Consider the following 25425-nt stretch of genomic DNA (forward strand, 5'->3'; position numbering starts at 1 on the left):
GAGAGAGAGAGAGAGAGAGAGAGAGAGAGAGAGAGAGAGAGAGGGCTCGTGTCACAGCTCAGTTATGCAAAAGGCCTCTTTAACAGATAGGTGTTTGAGGATTTATTGGAGCCGTTATTAAGATATGGGGGTTATAAATAAACATGCATTGTGTTCCATGTTCTTTTTTTCGGCTTGTGTCCTTTCTGACTCGCAGGGAAAGTACCATGGGAAACAAGGAAATTCAATTCCACCTGCAACTGGTAAGGAGAAACGGTCTTATATTTTCAGCACCACTCTGCTTAACACTAATAGCTGTGAGATGAATTCAAAGTACCATTTGCGGTTTCCAAGGAAAAACCTCGTAAATGTAACTGGTTTTTTTATTTATTTTTGCAAGCTTGGGCACTAAGTCTAATTGCCAAAGGGAAAATGTATTAAAGCGGTTTATTTCATTTCATTGGAAAACCACTAAACGATTAAAGCATGCTAGCCTACTTGGCGAGTATATTGTTTAAATATAGGGTTACTGTTGTACATATTTCAACTCATGTAATTGTGTTTGGGTTAGCACTTTATGATAACGTTACAGTAGCAGCTTTAAACTGGTATTGATTTTCAAATGTATGTTATCGATCGTTAAAAATACGTTTTTTTTTCAACATACGGTACTGTAAAGAAGTTTATTTTGTACGTCAGTAAAATACACATTCTAGAATAATACTGACATTTTGTTTTGTAAAAGTTTTTTTTTCCTCATTTCAATATTATTATATATATATTATATATATTATATTATATTATATATATATATATATATATATATATATATATATATATATATATATATATATATATATATAAATATAAAAAAATGCAGCTGTTTAAAACTTATAACGCCCGCTGTTGCGTTTTATTGGTACAGCACAATATATTAAAAACGACTGAGCGAAAACGCTATTTTCTTTCTGAAATGATTTTTTTAATCCTCAGAATTCCGTAACCATAGCGCTGATCTCCTGGATCCGGATTCAACTTCTTAGTGTTCAATTGGCCCTCCTTTATAACTGCTCCCCCTTTACTTGTTTTCCTCAGGGCTTGGAGTCAAAGAACATTTCCAGATCGTCTCCCAGCACAACAGACTCCGGAGCAGAGTCCACCCGGCCCCTGCAAATATGCAGAAAATGGTTTGTGGTTTAACTCCTATTCCATGGTTTTATGAGCACGTTTAGAACTGTTTTATTAGCGCTAGTTAATATTCCATTAGACGGTACTGTACATATAAATAAATAAAAGTAAATAAATAAATAAATAAAACACCTTCACATAACTCCCGTGCACATGTAAATTATTATCGCCACAACGTGCCCCAATCATGTTCAAATTTACACCGGCGAAGTGCAGTGCCTTGGTGTCTGTTTGAAATACATGTAGTTTATATTTCTGTGCATTCACTTTGATAACAATTTAGCTTATTCAAATTTGCTAAGGTAGCTGGGTAAAATCTATTTCTAAAACTGAGTGGGGCACAAGATAATGGTGAGGAAATGACAGCAGAACATGCCTGCTTTGGAATTAATTTTGCTGGTGACCTAAAGCAGTTTTTAAAAAGTATTTTGCAACCCAGTTTTCTTATGAAAATAATACTTTTGTTCTTTTGAGTAATGTAGACAATTTCAAACGAAATCCATAAACATAAAAAATAAATGTTTGCAGTCTTTATGTGTAAAAATGATTTCAAAAGACTAGTTTCAAACTTTTGGTAATGAAAACAGGCTACTTCATCTGTTACTAATACCTGCCTTTTTATCATAGCATGTCTGTGATTCTACCTATTATTCTACAAAAGGAAAATCCCAAATCACAGGATTTAGAAGTTTCGAATAAACCTGCTTTTTAATTAAACATCAAACAGTGGGCTTCTGGGGAATTTAGAAAAGTAACTCTTTAATTGTACTGTGTGTACAGTATGTGTGGGCCTGCGCCTGTTCACACTGACACACACTGATCAAAGGATTTACAAGAAGGTGTAGAAACTCCTTTCACCACATCACTTTCCTTTGCAGATGTTGTGCAATTGAACTGAGACTGGTAAATATGGGCAGACTTTAACATACAGTAAATACCTGCAAATTGAAGGGCTTAATAACAAAAAACAAACAAAAAAACAAAACAAAACATTATTAGACACTTAGCAATAAATATTTTTAAGTTTTCCCTTTAGGAATCCCAGAATGGTTTACTGATTATCAAATTATTATGATTATTTACTGTTATTATTTTGTTCATCCATGTAGACTACTAAATTCAACATTTTATAAAAATAAATTGTGACTTAAATTACTGCTAGTAGGCCTGTCTGGTATTGCAATTATTTGAAAGAGGCTGAATGGATTTACTTTGAATTCAAGTGTAATTGTCCTGCAAATGATCTACTCACTGACGGGTGCCTGTCTGAGTAGACATATGTTTTTCTCAGAGAGGACTGTATAATTATTACCCTGTAATGGGCTTAAAATTCAGTATTATTTTCTGTATTAGTGAAAATAGTCCCTCTATTAATTGTAATGGTAAATCTGATATAGCCTTGCAAGAAAACAGACAACAAGACACTTCTAAGGGGCTGTGTTACTGCAGCTCTTTTTTGTTTCATTGTGTCAATGTTAATGTTGTGGAAACTTTTTACACTTTCAGGTTTTAGCTGCACCTACATGTGGGTGCTAATCAAATTCTTGTACCCGTGCCAACTTGCTTAAGAGGTTGTCACCTCATAAATAAGAACGTGCTTCTCCAAAAATATTTCAAAGCTGCGTAGTCGGTGTAGCTTGAAAAGCTTTTCTGTGTATTTATTATTCAAATGCTTGAAAATATTGCACCAGTAGATCATTCCACCCAGGCTGCCCATGTGCCTCAATCACTGCAGTCCTAGTAAAGCTTTGTAAGGGTAACAGCTCCTAAAATATTATTATTAAAACACTTTTAAACATATACGATGCTGTAAAATGAAATGTTAATTCAATGTCATTATTCTTTGGACCTTTATGTTTTAGATTACAGCTCAGAAAAGTATTTAAATGTTAAAAATTGTTCAAATGTATTTTTTATTTTTAATGCTCACTGACATAGTTTTTTTTTCTAAAAGTTGCGTGGTGTTGCTAGCATTTAGTGGAAGAGACCAGGTCGGATTTAAATATTGGGGGCAGGTCTGAAGTGTAAAAATCATTAACTACAAATAAGGGACACATGCCTATGAAAGGGGATCCATCTGTGTCCATTTCACGGGATGTGAGCTGGGTATGTAAGGATAGAAAAGAGCAGTTAGTGGGACAGAGTGCCGCTGAAGGAATGGACTTAGAACTGAGAATCGAGTGAAGCCCAGACTTAGTAGCGGGCCGATTACCCGGGCTGGAAGTTAGGATAGAAAAGTGGTTGCCGACTGAGGGTGGCGTGGCCAACGCATCCCAGGGGCGAAGCCCAGCTACAGAAAAACATACACGAGGGTTAATACTCGAAGAGCCGACCTTCGGGAGAGAAAATTGGTCCTGATCACCAGGACACGAAATGGAAGCACGTGGGAGTCGCCCCTCGGGAGAGTAGGGTACCCAGCACCCAAGGCTTCTGTAAAGGGGTGCTCGTTAAACCCTGTGATTGACCGACCGAAACTCGCGCTGCCAGTGACCTGAAGTAAAGAGAAAGCAAGCAGGTTAGTGTGGCCGCGTGGAAGCGTAAAATGGCCACGTCCCAAAGAGGGATGGATACAACAGAGCCTCGCTAGGTGAGGTAAGACAAGCGCATGAGCTGCGATAGGATAGAGTGTGGCCAGGGTCCGCTCTGACTCCCTATTAGAAGGGAGGTAGGCGGCTACCTAAACCTGAGGTCGGGGAAGTGAGATCACTTGTCCCCCAGAGTATGGACCCCTGGCTCACCGTGAGACAAAACAAAGAACACATGCCGAGGCATAACATATTCAAAAGACTAGAGGGACAAACATAGGTGGTTAGGAATTATTAGTAGGTGTGACTATGTGAATACCTGCCACTCAGTGGAAAGGAAAACCTCCCTTGAGGCCAATTAGGGGAAAACCTCTTGTGGCCCCAGTGAACAGGAAGCACCCACTCCGGGCATACTAGAAATTTTAGAATGGGCTGCAACTATATCACAGGAGGATGAATGACTGCAGAAGAGGACCAGCTCCCCATATTCTTGATCAGGCTGTGATTGATGCTGGCCCTCGCGGCGGAGGTGGCTGTGTCTATACGGAATGAATGGGGGTGTAGAGCTGAGGATGAAGGGCTGCTCTGGAGATGAGGGTGGAGAGGTGGGTTGAGAACCAGTGAAGAGTGTAGATGCAGTGAGAGGAATCAATGAACAGAGGGACTAGGGGAGGGGGGAGGTTCCTGCTGGGGAGACACCTTGCCATTGTAAAGAAAGGGGATAGGGGAGTTGATATAGGCAGCGGGAGGGTGAGGCAGAGTGATGGCTCATAAGTATCTCATGGAGAGTCAGGCGAACTGCTGGTATGGAGGGAGAAGGCATATATATGATACGGTAGTGATATTGGATCCCTAAAATGTGAGATTTAATAGATACAGAAGCGAGATGGAGCGAATCTCTAGCGTGGATGATGAAAGCCAGGATCCGATTTTGATTGAAGGAATAGGATGAATCCGATTTTGGGCGTGGAAAGTTGAAGACGCTGACCAGGCTGTAGAATAGGAAGCTGTATAATTGTTCTGTTTAACTGTTGGCTCTAATTCCATCGAGGTCTTGTTTCTCTGTAGTATACAGGTGCTGCTGTCACTATGAAAGTTTGTTAGACCTACTATCTTGCCCATTGTGACTGAAACTGTTGAAAAATAGGGATATACAGACTTTATGTATTGCAGAACATATCATGTCAATGACAGTTCACGAGGCTGATGTAACTTAGATGCTGAAAGTAGAGGCAGGGGGAGTGCTGGAACTGAGAGCTGAGGTGGCAGCTGGAGCTGAACAAATATAAGAATCGAGTGTTTTGCATACCATATGGAGAATAATGAATAATGAGAATAAAGTGTGTGATAAATGTGAATTCAGTGCTTACCCTTGGAGTGGATGCTATGTAGCACCCTACCCATCAGATGGGCATTACATTCTCATATCACACAATACCCCATGCATTATTCTCTATATGGTATGCACAACAGTATGCTATATAAAACCTCTACTGCTATTTTATCGGTTACCATGTTTTTGTTGTGCTCTTGAATGTGGATTTTGTCATCCCAGAATGTTTGTCGTGTAATAAGTCAAGAACCTAATTAGACAGTGCCCAGACTTCATGTCATTGTGTCACATAGATGCGACATCACAAGGTCGCAGTGCAGAAACATGATAGAGACAGAGAGGAGTGGCACATCCTTTATTTTGCCAGTGGAGTGGTGCTATAGCTTTTACCTGGACTTTTGGTTCACTTTACTGAGTCATGGGAAAGACTGAACAATGTATGCATTAGCTCCACAGGCAGGATGGAGTGTGTCACAGGGGTTACATGGATGTGTGCCCAATGGAAACATTGTATTATAGACACTAACTATTCAGTCAAAAATTCTCCAGAAAATCAGGATCAGAAACAACAATGGATACTCATACATGACTGTAACAGGCCGAGGAGATCTGTACATGAATGTATATTTATTTTAGAACAGGGTACCCATCCGCCCCTGTGTAGTTTATTATTTTGTGTTTTTATTTTGTTTTATTTATTTTTATATATATATATATATATATATCTATATATATATATATATATATATATATATATATATATATATATATATACATATACATATGAAGGCGGAAGCCGTAGTTTTTTTTGGATTTGACAGTGTAGATGGGGAAGTCCTATCCACACAAAAACCTTGTGCAGAAGGTGGCCATAGAAGTCTGCAGCTTTCTGCGCTCTGTGGGTGTTTGGAGGAGTGAACAAGAGAATGAGCGAGTGAGCAAGGAGAAAATGATAAGAAAGAAAAATAAACATAGGATCAGTGGAAGCAATATGCCCAGCCTGACCTTTGTATTTTGTGTTTGTGATTTTGTTTTGTTTAAGACTTTATTTTGCTCTGTGAGCAGTATTTCGTTTGTTTTGTGTTCCTGCATTCTGGCCTGATGTCACCACTAAAGCCATTCCTGTCACATGGATAGACATAATAAATGTTCCGTATTAGCCTTTAAGTTGTTGGGGTGCAGTCGATTGATCTAAACCTGCACCAGCAAACTACCTCACAAAACAAAGGAGAGACTCACTCCTCCACACAACAGAATAGCTTTAATTAATTTCAGAATCCAGTTAATACATTACATATACAACCTGATGGGTAAGGAGGCATACTTCACAATATTGTTGGTATGTTAGATAAGCTATTTCACATGTATTAATCAGGTGAACACAAATATGATTACAATGTTTTGTAGTGTGCAGTAATGCATTGGGGGAAAAAACATAATGCAATCATGGTATGCACAACAAAACAAACTTTTATAAGGTCACAAGGTTTTGGTTAAGAACTTTGTAGAAAACTTTTAGCAGTCTAATATCAGTGCCTTATAAAATGGCCAGAATTACAATCTGTGAGTGTTGGGAATGATTAACCACTTAATGGCCCGTTAGAGTTGTTTTTATTGCCAGCATTCATGGTACTGAACCTGGCTGCAGGTGTTTAACTACTGTAAGGCCTTTTTATTTAGTGTAACAAAACTAAACAAGGGAAAGTGAGACAAAGCTTGAAAATTCTTTGTGAAGGTGCCGGGTGACACAGCACTAGAGAGCCGAGAATAAAGTGTACTCGTTTTCATTATTCAGATCAGGGTGACAGTGCTGGAGAGCTGAGAGAGTTATACCTAAATCTAGAAAACCACTTATTCAATTGTCTGTAGAACTAGTTATTGAAAGGGTCAGTATCTGGAGCTATACAGTATGGAGAAATCTCATGTGTCCTTATCTACATATGTTTAACATACTGTGAATTGGGGAAGCACCAACTAGTCGACTGGTCAAATAGTAAAGTGTCAGTCGACTAATCGCATCTCAAATGATTGTGAAGTAGTCCTAAAGTGTACGGTTTCAGATGGACGGAACTGCTGGTGCAATCCATTAACATATAAGTGACATTGTGACAGAGACAGAATGATTCTTGGTGATAAATCTCCCTCCCGATCTGTGAGGACGCAGTGTAAAGGAAAGTGCCCTGGTCTGGATGGCCTGACTTCATTCCCAGAGTTAGATGGAAGTCGGCCATCTAGAAAGGGGGCTCAGCTGCGGTATATTAAGTCATCGCCCCAGAGGGAAAACAATGTGGCAACCGTGGATTGGAGGAGAAATGGCTGCACTCGCTAACCAAGGGGACATGAATGAAGGTACAAATAGAGGACGTAGCTAGGTGATCTGTTCCTTTGTTTATGGTTAAGAGAAATGCTGAAGGATGAAAGTAAAATAACTATGAGTGTTTAGTGTTTGTTTTGTCAAGTTTAGTTGTACTGTTTTTTACATATTAGACGGCTAACAGGATCTGGAGCTGTTGCTACAACCTAGCACAAATACTGGACAACACTTCACCACTGTGCACAAGTAAATTGTATTTCACCATGAGTAATACAGCACTCACTCTGGACTTGTGACTGTGTTTCTCTTCTATGTGTGTTTAAATACTGTGTTTATTATTTCGGAACTGAACCCTGTGTTATTTAACTGTGCATTACACATTGTTGTTTATTGTCAGTCCTCCATTATTATTTACTGTTGTCATCAGACTTTAGATTATAAATAAACCACCATTTCACTGGTACTTTGTTGTTTGTCATTGTCTTGAGCACTGCATCACCCCTACACTTGCACACTGCAAACCACTTTGCCAAAGACATTTAAGAACAATAATAAATAGTTTAAAAAGCAAATCCAAGCAATTTAAAATATAGTGCACAAGAAGAAAAGCATTTCCAAATAGTACAAATAGCGCAGAAGTCATTATCCAATACATGTCTTATTAATATTATTTTAAAGTGTCGACTAGTTGACCTATTCCACTATTTTTACCTCAACTACTCTATCAAATTAATAACCATTCTACCCCTACCATGGATACTTTTTCATGATGCTAATTGTGTGTTTACTAGCAGGGATTTGTATGTATTTTGTAATATAGGTACAGGGTTGCAGAACTGCGCAGGTAATTCAAAGTGTGGGAAAGTCTGCATCCCTTTGGATTTGTTTACAATAACTGCTGCCTGGAGCCCATACTTTCCCAGCCTTGTTTGAATTCCAAATCTGAAATACTCCCCCTGAACACTTGAGCTTCTTCAAGCTGTGAATCTGGATCTGCAAATCCCGCATTTTCACACTTCATGCTGCATTCAGAAATGTGACGCTCTCTCCCTCTTTAGCACAAATATATCTGGACACAAAGAGGCTGTGCTCAGTGCTTGGGCTTTGAGTTTAATGATAGATTTAATGCAAAACAAATATAGCGACTTATGATAATGTCTAACAGAACTGACAGTTGGCTGTGTGGTCCAGTGGCCAAAGAAAAGAGCTTGTAACCAGGAGGTCCCCCATTCAAATTCCAGCTCACTCATTGACTCAGTGCGTGACCTTGAGCAATTCACTTAACCTCCTTGTGCCGCATCTTCCAGGTGAGATGTTGTAAGTGACTTTGCAGCTGATGCATAGTTCACACACCCTAGTAACAATATTTGATATATGTATTTGATCAGTAACCACTAGTTAGCTTTTGTGCCAAAGATAATAGATAAATATAAAACAAAATCATAAAAAAGCCTTTTTTTTTAACCTCACCTGTGGGAAGTTTCTGGTAAATCTGCCACCTCCTCTTCAATGGCTAATATCTCATAAACCTTATTTTCATTGTTGTGGAAATTACTCTGTGATCTTATACAGAGCTCCCCTATATACTACTGTGGTCAGTAGCCATAGGTAAAAGACCATTTGTGTTACAATGAGAGTGCAAGTGCTAGTGTAATGGCATTATGAAGCAAATGGGAGCCTTATAACCTGTTCTGTGGTAGAAAGAGAAGCGTTCTAATTTTGGTCAAGTGCCTTATTGTTTTGTTGTGTACAGACAGTCCAGTTTAAGTTACTGGATTGTCTTCATATTTGGTACACAGCTGTGTGCTATGGTTGTTCTCAGTTAGGGCCTTTATTAGCTATAAAAATGAACCTTTTCACTGTCACTTTGTTTTGCTGTTTAATTTAGTAATGTTGACTCTATTTGTTTATTTATTTCACCACACTTATTATTCCCTGATATTTCTCAAGAGGATCTGTCATCTGTCTGTAGGGGTGAGACATTACAATGAGTGTGTTCCATAATCTACTAACTAGTCTGCCATGACGTAACAGAGACCTTTAATGTGATTTGGGCTAGACTGTCAACAAGGCTTTTAATGACTGTAAAGTGATCTATATTGAACTTCAGTTGATGTACATCCAGTGCATTTTCAGTGGCGTAAATTGCTGTTATAAAGATCCTAAGCTGCAGTGTTGCAGTTAAGCATCGGCTGCAGTGAATTTCACATTCATCGAACCCAATTTTAATTGTAGCACTTTCACAACAGCTAAACTGTGGTTGTTTTGAAATCAGATGGGCTTGTAATTTAAGCTTTGAATCACAGCATAAATTTAAGTCAGCGGCTAAATAATTCCACAACATGTGTTTCCTCATTCTCATCTCATCATACACTTTTGTTTTTTTCATAGCTGGGATGTTAAAATTGGACAATGGAGCAGATTGTGTTTGCACAGATTGGACACAGGCCTCTGAGGACAACTGTTACTTAGGGACGTGTAACCAAGGTTAATGTAGCTGAACTGCAATTTAACTAATCACACAGCAACCGCGCTAGATTTTAATAGCAATTTGTCTTGCCTAGACTGCATGTGTTTCTAGTTGAAGAAATTACATTGGGGCATTTTTTTTTTATTACAGTATAAAACTAGCACTGAATTACTCAGAATGTTAATGTAACAGCTGGGGATTTGGTGCAGGGGGCTGCACCTGTATGTATTGCACACCTTACAGCTTTACATAAATCTAGAGAATCGCAAATTAAACTGGGATAAAATAAAACTTGTTCAGGACATTCCTTTGCTTAAGCTATTGAGTTTCAGAAGCTGGGGATATAAGGGGACTGTCCATATTTCTGTACATTTTTACATATATTTAGAGAAGCGCATATATAAGTGTTATTAATCTTGCTAAGACATTGAAGATATTGTGAAAATGAAAACCCAGGGGGAATAGGAGGAACCCTGTCCTGTTTGTGTCTTTCTGGCTGGCTGTCACATTTACAAAAAAAAAAAAAAAAAAAATATATATATATATAAAATATATATATATATATATATATATATATATATATATATATATATATATATATATATATATATATATATATATATATATATATATATATATATATATATATTATATATATATCTATTACAGTTACAATTGATTTATTAATCTATTTGCCTTTGCTTCAGAATATGCCCCCATAACTACAGAAGTTTCCCCGCATAATTATCTTGAATCTTTATCTTTGTTATGTAGAACTTTTGAATGCTTGGAGTTATGAATGAAGCCTACCAGTATCTTTCGCTGTGTCTGTGTTCATCGTCTCCCCCATCTCTGCCTTTGTATTCCTTGGTCTAATGTATATCCTAATACAAAACAGTGACTTAAAGATAAGGCAAATGCAGTGCTCTAGATGGGCCAAAAGCCAAGATTGGCAACTTGGTGCAAACAGGATATAATCCAAACTGCATGATTTACAGCACTCTACCCCAGTGATTGTATCCCAGTAATAGTGCTTTTTACCAAAAGAGCCACTGGGCACCGTAACTACAGTTTAACATAATTTAAGATCACTGTACTTCACCCTAATTATATTGTATTTTAACTGCAGGTAGAATGCTCTTCTAATCTAGTGATCTGTCTCACTAAATGCATTTCCCTGAAGTCACATTGCTGTCAGTCTGTTGTCCTGGAGAAATCTCTTCCTTCCGCATGCAGACAGCTGCTTCAGGCTGGTCAGGGTATTTGGCAGGGGTTCAAGATCCTCAGTCTTCAGACCTGCCAACAGCTGAGGCAAGAGCCTTGCAGGCAGCTTCCCCTTCCCTAACAGCTAATTCGAGGAGCAGAGCCAAAAATAAGGTAACGAGATTCTGAAAGCAGGGAAACGAAAGCTCAAGTCACAAGTTCATCTGTAGGGAGGGAGACGGTTTGTTTATAAAAGTGGAACATTAGTTTGGTAATTTGTAAGGGCTGTAAAACTATGTTTAATAGATTCAACTATTAAACCTCACTGGTTTGATTTACGTGCCTCACAATGATAACTGCAGCACCGTTAAACTGAAACTTCTAGTGACATTTTGTTGCTACTTTGTTTGTATCAACTTGCAACTCTTGTTTTTTCCACATATTTAAGGGCTTCTGCTGTGCACAAAGTGATTTCAAACCATAGAGACACCGACTGTATTAGGGGAACTCTCGCCAGCCCAGGCCCATTAGCCTAGTTGAGGTCATAAATCAAACAGTGATCTCTCCCAGTAGGGCCTGGCAGCTTTGTCATGTCAACAGGCCCACCAGCGAAGAGTCTATATTCAGGAAACCTGTGAAACCAGAGAGTGATGGAGAGGTGCTGTCTTATTCCAGTAATACAGGGTCTAGATTAAAGCTGGAGTATCTCATGACCATGTTCAATTTCATACAAAAAATATTCGTGGGTAACAGTTTACATTTTTTATTTAGAAACTTAGAAACCATACAGTTGGTTTCTGGTTTGCTTACATTGTCTATAATATCAGCTTCCTTAAAGCATTCTTGCTACCCTGTCTCTGAGTGCTAGAACTCTTGACTATACAGTAATATATGGCACCCATATGGCACCCAATTGTAGTAGTTCTTGCATCAGCTTGTACTGAACTGCTCCATACCTTGCTGTATTCTACTACTGCTCTTAATTATAACAACTTCCTGTATCTTGTATTTGATTTTATTCCTATAGGTATCCGTATTCACATTTTTTGTAATCACTCTTATTTTAAATCATTCTCAACCATTTATCGTACTTACCATATGCTCTTACTTTACTTATATAAGCAAATATTTCTTATTGTAAGTTAACTGCTTTTAGATGAAATCACTTTTAAATGTAATTATTTACTGTATTCTTTATATTGCTCTTATTTGAGTTTGATCTTATTGTACATTACAACTGCTCTTATTTGTACTCTAATGTGATATTCTGTAATGTGATAATTGGTAAGGAGATCATTTGTAATGTGATACTTTGATACTCAACTGTAAGTTGCCCTGGATAAGGACATCTGCTAATAAATAAATAAATAATAAATAAATAATAATAATTAATAAATAATAAATTAATAATAATAATAATAATAATAATAATAATATAATAATAATAATAATAATAAATGCATTATCCTGGTATACCTGTGACAGCAGGAGGTAATACATTAATATATGTTATCAGCCAGGTCTGCTGTAGCTAAGGGAATAAACTAAATATTTTTTGTTACACTGATTTTAATTTACAGGTTTAATTATGTATAGAGCTCTTTTGTTCATCAAGGTCAAACATATGGGACACTGAGAATGAGCTGCATTGTCAAATACTGGAATTAATGTTCTATAATCAATGATGAGGTGTTGTGTAGGTATGGGTTGCAGGAGTAGGCTGGATGGTTCTGGTTGGAACATTGCATCTCAACAGAGAGTCACCACCTTAAACATTCACTATAGGAGCTCTGCTTATGCAACTATGCACTGAATACCTCTTACCGCTGAGTAGTGGAGGAACATAGGACAAGCAGGTTTCAAGCAAGGTAGGAAGCTTGTGTCCATACAGTTAAATATACCTTGGTGTCATATAAACAACCTGGACTGGTGTGATTTCTGATACAGTGGAGTGCACAGAAATCTATGCTATGGTAAAATGCAATTAACAGGATTCCCGAGTGGCTCACCTGGTAAAGGAACAACCTATTGATTGTAGGGTGTCATACAGTCAGGTTAGTTATAGAGCCTGGAGAGGTCAAGCAGACACTTTCAGGACCTTCGTTTTCTCCTGAGCTGTTGTGGGTGTTGCTGCGGTGAGGGAACATATTTGTAAAATATGAAGATCAAGGGAGATCAAATAATTGAGAGAAAAAAAAAACACACAATAAACACAACCCAAGGAATTATTTTAGTACAAAATGTGTGGGACAAAAAATACTACATTCATATTTTGTTACACTATAGACCAGTCCAGGCTGAGGGTTTCATAACTAAGGATGTGGTTGGAACAAAGACCTGGAGTGCTCTTCACTGTTCTTGATACCATGTCATTGTAAGTGTTCTGGTTCCTTTTTCTACAGGACTGGAGTGAGAAGCTGGCTGTGCTGGCCCATGAAAGAGCATCCTCCTGTCCCCTAAACCCTGCCCTAGAAGAGGGACACTCTGACCACATGGGCTGGAATATCCATGACTTCACCCCTGGGGCCGCCTCCTTTACTGAGGTCATCGACCTGTGGTTCCACGAAGGGCAGGACTACAACTACAACAGTGGCCATTGCAGGCAGAACAGCACCTGCCAACACTACACACAGGTGAGCTTAGCACTGTGAGTGGAAAACAGTTAACCCCAGTAACAGCATTATAACTACTCCCTTCTGTGTATTGCCATTGCAAGAATATAGCAAAGTGTTGTAAAGAACAGAAAAATCCACATAAAAGCAGAGTAAATGCATAATCAGGGGAAAGGCAAGGTATACTATAACATTATTAAGCAAACTCTATATGACAATCATTTACCAGTGTGCGAATGCTTTTCTCACTCTATCTGCAGCTGGTGTGGGCCACCTCCAGTCGGCTGGGTTGTGCGCGGCACTTGTGCAAGAAGGGTGGAGCCAGCAAGGAGGTGTTTGCATGTGCCTACTCACCAGGGTAAGTGACAGTGAGACAGTCATAGTACAGCTGCCAGGTTACTTGCTTAGAAGATCACTTTACAGCACTGGCAGATGTCCTTTCTACCACGACAGGGCTAACAGTGAACTGCCATGCTTTAAATAATTTGCTATGCTTTTGCCATGGCATACCATACTTAACTTTAATAAGAACTGTGCCCATTTTCCATGTACTGTACAGTCAAAGCGCATAATAACACTTTTGTTAATGTCACCCTACACTTTATGTCCCCACATTGAAATGTCCCAGGCAGAATATAATGGGAGACAATGGGGACAAACTCCTTGGTTGTTTAACAACGGATTTCCACTCTAATTAATATGACTTTGGAAATAGAAGCAGGATTAGAAGGATGACATTGAAGTAAGTTCCTGTGCAGTGTTGAAGTTTTCTGAATACTGAGCACTGTTTTTGCCTGGTGTGGTGGGAAAATTACAATGTTGCTACAGCTATGATTGTTTAGGGTTTCCATGCTCAGGTTTAAATGCTATTATGGGTTATAAGATTTAGGTATAATATAATAATAATGCATTATGTACTGGTAGTTGTCTTTGAACATACTTCCTCTTTCTTGCTGCAGGGCAAGCGGCCCCTATAAGAGATGGAAAGATACTGACTACTAGCTAGAAAGAGGAAGTTCTCTTTATTTAGCAACCGCAAGCTGCATCCGTGACAGTTCACAGGAATGTCACTGACTTAGTTAGAATAAGAATAATTTTAGGATGCTTGCGATTTAGATAAGTTATTATTGTTGCATGTGATTGGTCTCATCTTAATCTACCAAGCTGTTGCTATCCAACGTATACTGAGTTAAGCTTCTGTGATTGGCTGGCAATAACTGTAGGTTACTAGGTATATACTATGCTTACTGACTCTGCGTAGTCAGAACACTTGCTCGGAGCTTCCTAACAGAATGTGTGTTGAACGTATTCTCAGGTTTGCAAACTTTGACTAATAAACTTTGTTCGATTCCAACCTTGTTTGTCTCACTGAGTCTCTTTCAGAAGTTGAGTGAAAAACTTCTATCACTCTGGTCCCTTTGAAGTGATAGTAAAAGGGGTTGACTGTACAGTAGCACCATTTTCATTCCAGTTATAGGAAACACTACTGTTAATAGAGTTAGCAGCATTCCTTAAACCCAGTTACTGGCTGGTAACACTCCTGCAGCACTGGAGAAAGAGTTATGAGGTGTTTGGTTCACTTTGCTATGGGACTGTATACATGGGGTGAACACCAGCTGTCAACATCAACAGTATACAGCAAGTAGAAAGCTAGTGACTTATTGTGGCAATCTTTCCTCAAATACAATAATATTGCTGTACTTGTCTTTCAAAAAAATGAGACAGCAGTGAGACACACCAATTGAAAATATATGAGTTGATTCTAACTACTTAAACACACAGTTCACAAAAAAGGTGGGGGTCTTCAAAGGAGCAAAATCCTAATAAATGTGACCTGCAGTTCTTGGGAAATCTTGGGGAGCATCAGGCAATCGCAGTGTCTCTTATGAGTTATTAGAATGTAATGACTCTATTGCTTCATATAATCAGGAAATCATATGAATCAGCTTTCTTTAACAAATTCCATGTTGCTATAAATTAAAAAACAAAAGACCATTAGCCAAGAATAGCAAATGGCCCTGTTTTCGAGGTATGAGTTACAGAATTAATTTACTAGCTTCCAGTCCTCAGGGCTGAACAAATCAAGGTGCCCCAGCTCTATGAAAAGTCAACAAAATACCCTGGGAAAGTAAAAAGAAAATAATTTACCAGGGACTGGAAAGTCATATATTTCAGCTACTGTATCATATACTTTGAACTATAAACTGTAACCGAACCCATAGTATGACATTTAATAGTAGATGTGCATGAAATTCATGACTTTTCTATTAAATTGTAAATAAAAGATGATCTTTTAAATACATTTGTCTCGAGTAATAGCTGAAAGGGATTTTTGAATACAGTTAGAGTACAAGCAGTGAAATAGACACTAGAGTAAGTACTGTTTAATGCATATGCAATTCTATTTCTTCTGCTACTCTATGCTTGTTAGTCAGTTTCAATTATTTTAATTCCTTTTATTATTGAACTTGGTTATATCATATGGTTATCCCCATGTCCTGAGGGGACTCTAAAGGTTGCTCCTGAATTTCAAATATCATAAAAATGTAACAGTAGGCATTCTCAATAACACCTAAGGGTTTGTGAGCATAATTTTCCAGTAAAGATCCATACCATTATTGCTACACCAGACCTGGGAATATTTCAAACAGCCCATGGTCCCCGTCTTTTTTATCTATTTGGGAATTTTTAAAGGGTCTATTATAAAAATATTGAAAAGAAATCTGCTAAAGCACCAATTACGAGAAGTACAAGTGATGCTGACCATGTACTGTAGAGCGTCTCAGACAGACAGACAGACAGACACGATCAGTCAACATCAAAACGGGGAATGATTGATGAAGTTCACAACTCACATGGAGGGGCCAGCCCTGAGAAGGATACCACTACAGACAGTCTGAATCAGTAAACTGATAAAGACACCAGCCAAAATGGTTGTTTACTTGACTTTATTCTAGTTTTACCTGTTTCTGTTTGAGTGAAGTTAGGGATGAACTACTGTGACGAAGCGCCCCTGTGTGTATTTTCTGTTATATGTTGCGTGTGGTGTGTTAAATGTTGGTGTATAGTCATTGGTACACGGGATATAAATGGGTCTGTGTAACACGAGTGTTTAAAATGTATATTTGTATTTAGGCACGAGGAATGCACAGCACTTCACGTGCAAGTAAAATATGTGAGCACAGGGAATTGCACTTTATTAATTCACGTGCAGTTGTACCGCGACTCCAATTGAATGATTGATTAGCAGTCGAGTCTCGGTACAGCTGCATAAAAGCAGCATGTTTTCATATACTCAGGGCTGTGTGTTCGGTGAGTGGAGAATGAGTGTGGAGAGAGAATTAAGAACGAGAAAACGAAACAAAGTAAATTATATGACCGTTGTTTTCACTCACCTTGTTTGTCTGTTAGTCCGCTGTTTGTGTAAGTGTTAGTCCGTTTTGTTTGTCTGTTTATTTTGGCTTCACGTGCCGTGTGCTGTTTTTTGTTACAACCTTTTTATTTTCTGGTCTGTTCATTCATTAAATGCTGAGCGAAAGCATTCGCTCAGCTCCACCAAACTCCACCTTTCTTGTTATTTATTTCCTGGCTCTGGACTGACGCCACCCACTCCGTCTGTCTTTGTGACAACTACCTATAGAGAAGATTCTAGAAAATGCAAGACAGTGATTGAGCAGAGAGTGAAAGGACATGATTGTTGCATGAGGAGCCACATTTTGGATGACATCATTCCAAATGTGTTCTATTTGGGTCACTGTTGACGATTCAGGGCTGTCACCCTGTCTCTGTTATGCTGTTTTAGGGGAAACTGGGAGGTGAACGGCAGGCTGGTTTTGCCCTATAAGAAAGGCCCCTACTGCTCTCTCTGCACCTCGGGAATGTCTGGCTGCTTCAAACTGTGGGACCACATCGCGGGGCTCTGTGGTGAGACCTTTACCCCGTTCCTATATTATTTGTTTATTTAAGTCTTCATTTAGTACATTACAATAAGTCGACTCCTTTTGAAATTCCACTGTATATAATGTAAACCCTATTAGCCCCTCAAATTATGAGAGCTCTAAAAACTCAGATCAGTCTATACTGCAGTCCCTCCCCTGCTCTGTAGCTGACAGTGCTGTGTGTGTCGCTCAGAGATCCCTCGGAACCCGTGCAGGATGAGCTGTGGGCTCCATGGCTGGCTGAACATCTCCTCCTGTCACTGCGAGTGTGCTCCTGGATTCACTGGCCGCTTCTGCCAGGGTAAGAAACAAGCCATCATGAACTGTATTTGCTGTATTCAGATACAAAACATGCATTCATGGTCATCTGATACAACCAATGCCCTGCTCTGAACAGCCAGCACAGTTTTTTTTTTTTTCAGTACAATACAAGTTAATGAGAGAGACACCTCAAATAAACAGTTGTCTAGAGCTTCAAATAATGCTTGTGTTGCAGTGTGGCACAGGGTGTAGTGACAGAACTGTGTGTGTTGTAGTACAGTGACCCCTGTTTGTGTTACAGTGAAGTGTAGCGTGCAGTGTGTGCACGGACGGTACCGGGAGGAGGAGTGTTCATGCGTGTGTGACGTGGGATACGGGGGAGCGGAGTGCGCAGGTACGAGGGTTTCGAAAACCTGGGTGTGGGTTCCAGCTCAGTCTGAAACATATGATGAGCTGTAAAACTGGGATGAAGAAAGACTCCCAGTGAAACAAGAAGGATATAGTCAATATCACCAGCCCGAGGGGATCATTGTGTCATCGGAGTCTATCGTCGGAAACAGTAGCTTTGTGTTTTAATTTGGTTTCATTCATTATTTTTATTTATTTATTTATTTTTTAAATAGTATTTTGTCCAAATGATTTGATTTGTCCAACTACTATCTGCACTATAATGGTTAAATAAAAATAAAAAATATTAGAAAATTATTTTTTTTTTTTTTCAAAACTAGAAATACTCTTTTCAACCGTGGTTTAGGTGCTTTGAAATTCAGTTGTTTGCAACAGAAAGAGTTACAATGAAGGTGTATCTAGGATGTTGGTTGGTGGATCATTGTTTCAATATGAGGTTCTGCTGAAACCCTGAGCTTTGAAATGTGAGGGTTCAATTCTGCCTTCTCTGAAACTGATCTCAATCACAGTTCAGGCAGTATCTGCCACACACACGCACTCACACACACACACACACACACACACACACACACACACAACCCCCCACCCCCCCACACACACCTACCAGCACCTGCTGCATTTGGGAAGCTACAGAAGCTTCTGCTTTTCAAGTATAATGACCTCCCCAATTACAGACTGTCGCTTTAGATTCGTAATTGTAAACATTTCAAAATCACCATATTCATTTTTCAACAACAAAATCCCACATCATTGTGTAATTCAAAAAGTAATATAACACTGTGTGTTATATTACTTTTAAAGTTATCAGTATTTAGGGATTATGTGAACAGCACTTACAATCTGGAATGCTCTCCATGTTTTAAAAACAGCTACATCCCTGACAAACAGTGCTAAAATTGCACTTAATTGCACCCTAACAATGTCCTTGATGAACCTTTCTACTGAAATTGAAAAGATGCATTTATATGTTAATGAAAGCTGTCTATGTCATGTGTTGATGTAATGTGTACTGTATGTGTAACTAGAAGCCCGTTGAAAACAAGGTCTTTATCGGAGCTGGTATGAAAATAAATTAAACAAAATAAGTAAATATAGTCACACTGCTAGCACAGATTCATTACAAAAAAATTACATTTTTAAATATGGATATGTTGTTGCCAGTTAAAACTGCAGTTGTCACCCATGCCTGATTGATAATGCCTGGCTTGTGTGTCCCACCTCAGAGAAGCTGGAGTTCCCGTTTCACAGCTGCGATGTCCGGATCGACGGGGAGTGCTTCATGGTGTCTCCAGGGGCTGAGAACTACTACGGGGCAAAGATGAAGTGCCAGGTGAGGAGACAGGGTCTGGAATGGGCAGAGATGACCAATTTTCTCCCAATTTAGAATAGCCATTTATTTTTAGGCTCAGCTCACCGCTACCACCCCCAGGAGTGGCAAAGACAAACACATGCTGTCCTCTGAAGCGTGTGCCGCCAGCAGACAACTTTTTTTCACACTGCAGACCCACCATGCAACCAACTTAGAGCTACAGCGTTGGAGGACAACGCAGCTCTGGATAGCTTTCAGGCAGGCCCACAGGCGCCCAGACTGGATTCGAACCAGCGATGTCCTGGCTATAGAACACATCCTGCACTCCATGCGGAGCGCCTTTACTGGATGCACCACTTGGGAGCCCCTGAAGCAGGTGTTTGAACGCCACATAGACACCTGGGTTTTAATTACAATATCTACAATGAAAATAAGTTCAGGTAGACGCCCCTATGGTACCAAAATGGTAACTGTTAGGGCGAGATCAGGCAGGTCGAACCATATGAGTATACCGGCTAATTTCTAAACAAGAACTGAAATGTGATTATTGTCCAACACCATTGTAAATGTCACAAATGTACCTAGAGCTCTTTAGAGGTGCTTAGTGGTAGACTGTCACTGTCTCTAAGCAACTGCTTCTTCTGTTTCAGGAGAAAGGAGGAGTTTTAGCACAGATAAAGAATCAGAAGGTTCAGGACATCCTGGCTTTTTATCTCGGCCAATTAGAAACCACCAATGAGGTCACTGACCCCGACTTTGAAACAAAGAACTTCTGGATTGGTGAGGAATCTCTGCTTTAACATCATTTGTACATTTCATTGGCTCTCATTCTGTTGTGTGAAGTCTGTTGGGTTCTAAATGCAGAGCATTCACGTTAACACAGTTCTCATAAACAGATGGTGCAAATTGTATTGGCAGAAAGAGCATGACAAAGCCTCCATTTCCATCCATTTCTGGTGGTCTAATTAACATTTCTGGTGGTCTAATTATGGTGGCCCATCACACTTTATTAATGGGAGGAGGTTTTTGAGAAGGTTTGTTATACCTGGTTTCTCTCACTCAGGTCTGACTTATAAAATGTCAAAGGATTCATTTCGCTGGGACACTGGAGAGAGCCCCTCCTTCACCAGCTTTGCCATCGGACAGCCGGATAACCAGGGGTGAGGGGGCAGCGGGTGGGGTGGGGTGGCCAGGGAGAGCGGCAGGGATCCTGGTGAGAATCTGAATGAAGCTCTATCGACTAGAATGTGGTGTAACATGGGGTGGATTTTCAAGCAGTGTGGCCACATCCTGTAGATCAAGCTCAACCTGCACTCTGTGCTGCGAATGACACACATACAAGAGATAAACACATTTTACTTTTGTTTTAAATTAAAAACTACTTTTAGGATACTAATTTGTTTAGAAAAGCCTGGGTCGATTGAAAGCTAGTCCTTTAAAATGTTTTGTTTATGTGGGTGTTTTCTGCCAGTTTCTCTCTGAATATATGGTACCTCTGTTTGCGTAATGCCTTGACCTGTTATGCATGTTGTTCCTCTCATTCACCACCAGATGTCTCTATTTCTCCCTTCTGCTCCAGGTTTGGGAACTGTGTGGAAATGCAGACGGCTAGTGCTTTTAACTGGAACGACCAGCGCTGTAAAACACGCAACAGATACATATGCCAGTTCGGTGCGTCTGGAATCTACTCAGAATAATAATTTTGGCGCTTATAAAAAAGCACCCTCTCAGAAGTCAAAGATGGTAATAAGTCTCCCAGTTGATAGCAGTTCGCACCTAATGTGGCTGACCCAAGCTTTTCCTATACGGTTTGGATATTTCAGATTAAAATGTCATACAAGCTGAAATGGCTCAAGATGCTATACAATGATTATTTTATTCCCATTCATGGAAGTTCATACAATTCATAGTAACATTTGATGTACCATCATTGATCTAAAACTAAACACGCACTGAATAAAACAGAAAGCTGGGGGGCTGTGTGGTGCAGTGGCTTATTAACTTGTTTCTCATGCCTTTCGCCTCTTTGGGGAAAAAAAGAATATCAATACGTTATCTTTTGTATCCCCACAGCACCGGAGCACATAGCCCTGTGGGAGATTACGCGGTGAGACATGCACAAGTTCAGATGAAGCTTGGAGACCCTAGGGGGCAGTATGGGGCAAGTTTTGCCATCCAGCTGAACGAACTACACACTGATGATGTTAACCACTGTATCTTGCCAGGACAGACACACTACTGTGGAATGTTTGATTTGGTCTTACAGTAGCATTCTGTGTAAAGCAAAGCAATGAGGTTAATGAAGCTCGCCTACAGTGGCATTGCACCTCAATGAGTATTATAGTGTGCCATTTATAGTCTTGTACCCTGAGTGGTATTGATAACATGTATTGTTGTAAGCTGTTCCAGAACTCTACAGCTTTAAAATTATCCGCAATGCTATACCCGTACTTCAGCTCCTGTAACTCTGGCTGAGATGAGTAACAGTGCCATTATTACGATCTTTGATACTGTAGAAAAATGTAGCTTGCTAGAAGTGCTACTTGAGTCACTATAGTTGCCTGGGGTAAGCCCTGGGCACATGCTTCTGGTGAAATACATAAACTGTGTCAATGTGGTACAGTGACAGTTTCTTCTTAGTTCCTCTGAAAACTGTTTGACACTGAGGGTTACTTTTCCCCTTTTTTACAGGTAAAGATGCAAAATGTCAAATGCCTGTTCTTCAACATAAGGCATGTCAAAATATATATTATTTCACGACAGTTTAATTTTGATAAAAACTACAGTAAGCACAGAGAAGGGAAAGATGTGAAAAATGCGTTATATTCTTGTGTGGTATACTGTACTTGTAGCATACTCCACTTCAATCAATATAGGTGCGTATGGCTATTTTGTATATAGCCTGTGTTAGGTAAGCTGTTAGCTGAGTTCAGGACTTCAGTTTCTTTTCTAGTAGAGTCACCAATGTCCTTTGCAGTGGTCAGATCCAGAACCATCTTGTGCATGACTACTGCATATTGCCAGCCATGTATTGAAAGAAAGTTGGTTCACAGTAGCTGTGCACTAGATGGCACTATCTGACTGCAGATCCATTGATTCACGCATGCAAAGGAAAGGAATAAAATCTTGGCTCTGAAAGCAGCCCAAAGCTAAATACTGTATTTGAGCAATAGCTTCTGAATAATTGCAAGCATAGCAAAATGTAAAGGTGTCAGTAAAAACAAACAAAAGGCTATTAACTCTTGTAACATTTTTACTAGCGCTGTTGTCACCAATGCGCTGATTTGTACTGGTAGTTGTAACTTTTCTATAGACTTTTTGAAAGTTAATTAAATAAACAATGAGACTGTGTAGAAGTTTCCCTGTCTATCACTTTCAGAAAATTGTATTTATTTTGTATCTTTCTTACTCACCACAGTAATACAGTAAGAAAACTATCTGAAGTGATCATCTACAATTTAGTAAGATATCTTTCCTGTTTAATATCTAATTATGTGGGCTCTGTTTAACTGTGTTTTATGCTTATTAGATCATTATTTACCATGAAAGTTAGGGCTGTGCAGACGCATGGACTTTCTGAGTAATTCATTTTAAGATGTTTTTTGTCGGCAGATATTAAAGGATACAAACAAGTCTGTTAACGAATGTGTTAATTTCACAACAAAAAAGCTGCCTTCCCTCACCTTTACAGTTACCTATCAATGGCAATTAAGTTCCACACTGAGCGATTTAAAAGCCAATTCCTTTCACCGTGACATTTTTACTTCCTTACAGAGGCTGTTAACTGACCATGAAAATACGTTTTGAAATGTGTTATAATCTTATTTTCATCCATGGGTGTTTAGAGGCATTATATGAACTAATGCAAGTTTCTCATTGCAAAACACACACAGAAATGGGAGATTTGACAGAGGCAGTTTGGAAAATGACTGGGTAGAAAACTAAAAACAGGATAGAGAGTGTGAAGTAATGAAGGGATATTTATATGTCAACCTTATCACGTTACTCACAAGCATTAGCATCAATGAAAAAGAAGAAGCTGGTTTTCAGTGTTATTTGTAGTAACACACAAGGACGGTTTTAGCAAACCAGGACACTTTTATATTGTTAAAAAGTGCTGTACATTAAGAAACGTGCAAGGTGTCCCTTAAAAATAACTAACAGTTAATACTGTAGGAGAAAGTATTAAACTCATCTCGTCACACTCACTGTCTTTGACAAGAACTACATGAAACATCAAGTAAATGTGTGTGAGATTATACAGTTTGTATCCATTATCTTGGATCTTTGCTTCTATTAAGGCTTGTGACTCTTACTTCTTATGTATACCGTTCATAACCACCCCGACTGGCTGTTAATAGATAATCATTCCCACATTTCTAGTTGAATTGTTCTTTCTTGAACCCAAGTTGTTTCTTTCTGTTGCTGTTGCTCTTGCTTCAAGTTTGATGCTCTGTAAGTATTTTGTTTCCTCCATTCTCTTCATGAATTACAATCTACCATTACCAAATAAATAACGTAAAACCCATTTCTGCACAAAGTGTTGTGATTTTGTACAAAAAGAAAAAAAAAAAAAAAAAACCTTAGCAACATTTTAATGCTCTTCCAAAATCAATTATAATCTAGACAGCAGTTTATTTGAAACTCTTAAATTAAAGGCTGTAGATAACATTCAAACCAGACATTTTTTTATTGCACTAAATCGAAATTGTCTGGGGATTATTAATTTTTTTTTTTTAAAGCTTTATGAAGTTCACACTGTACAGCAGCCCTTGTAATATAAACTGATGGGTCAATATGTTAAAGTCCCTAGCCTGCAGTGTATGCTCTAGACTGATTCACTAGACATCAACAAGCTGCGTGAGAGGTGTGAGCAACTATTCTGAAACTATCATGGGAAAGTAGTGACTACCGAAGTTTGGACTTACTGAATACTATGTGTAGCAGGTTATCCCCTCTGCTACTCACACACTAGCCACCTATCATCTACATATAATCAGCTGAATACATGCAATTTTCCAGCCCATGCTTTTCACTCCAAGAGAGGTGACAGTGAGGGAAATTCAATGGGGGCTAAATGTGACGATTGAGTGGCCAGGCTCCTTGTCAGAGCGCTGTCTCCGACCGCACAATAGTAGTGCTGATTCGGGTAATTTGCTGTGCCTGGCTGCTCGCTCTGCTCCCAGGTTCGCTTGATAAGGAAACTCCTCATCGGGAATTACAGATTGTGACAGTGGAATTAGCTGCCATTGTCATGCAAATGGTAAAAAAATGGTTGCTACTCTGTCACTGGATTAGAATGAGTAGGCCTTTTAGCAGAGGCTTTAGGTGAAAGCTGGGGGAATATCTAAATTCCAGCTCAAACCAGTAAGCCACCATTAAGAATCCAGTTTGAGCCCACTTACAAGTAAAACAGCCACTGCAAGTACTGTAGTTGTTGTATTATCAAGGTTACCTAAATGAGTCTCACAACTGTTTGATAACTGCCTGTGACAAAGACGGCTGTAGTGGGGACGCCAGACCAGAAGAAACACACAGTACTGCGAGATGAAATGATAAATGAATTCGCTGCTGCGCGGTTTATTATTATTAGAAAATAAAACAGTTGTACAAAAAACAGGACTCAGCACTTGACGCCAAAATAAATAGACAAACAAAACGGACTAACACCTAAACAAACAGTGGACTAACAGACAAACACGGTGAATCAAAACAATGGTTACATATTTCTTTTGTTTAGTTCTCATTTTAAATTCTCTCCACACTCATTCTCCACTCACCGAACACACAACCCTGAGTGAGTGAAAACATGCAGCTTTTATGCAACTGTACCGAGACTAGATTGCTAATCAATCATTTAATTGGAGTCTTGGTACAACTGCACG

General features: G+C 39.1%; 1 protein-coding gene across 1 annotated transcript; it reads left to right on the forward strand.

The window, feature by feature from the left end:
* The first annotated feature begins 46 nt into the window (after positions 1-46).
* Positions 47-24062, forward strand: LOC121296676 (C-type lectin domain family 18 member A-like). Its single transcript, XM_041222450.1, has 12 exons — positions 47-242; positions 1075-1166; positions 13415-13645; positions 13885-13982; positions 17427-17548; positions 17756-17863; positions 18125-18217; positions 19455-19561; positions 20191-20320; positions 20604-20700; positions 21120-21211; positions 21614-24062. Exons 1-12 carry the CDS (start codon positions 125-127, stop codon positions 21649-21651), a joined length of 1326 nt encoding a protein of 441 aa, XP_041078384.1. The 5' UTR covers positions 47-124; the 3' UTR covers positions 21652-24062.
* Positions 24063-25425: the final 1363 nt, after the last annotated feature.

This window comes from Polyodon spathula, chromosome 21, assembly GCF_017654505.1.
Source record: "Polyodon spathula isolate WHYD16114869_AA chromosome 21, ASM1765450v1, whole genome shotgun sequence".
Lineage (NCBI taxonomy): Eukaryota > Metazoa > Chordata > Actinopteri > Acipenseriformes > Polyodontidae > Polyodon > Polyodon spathula.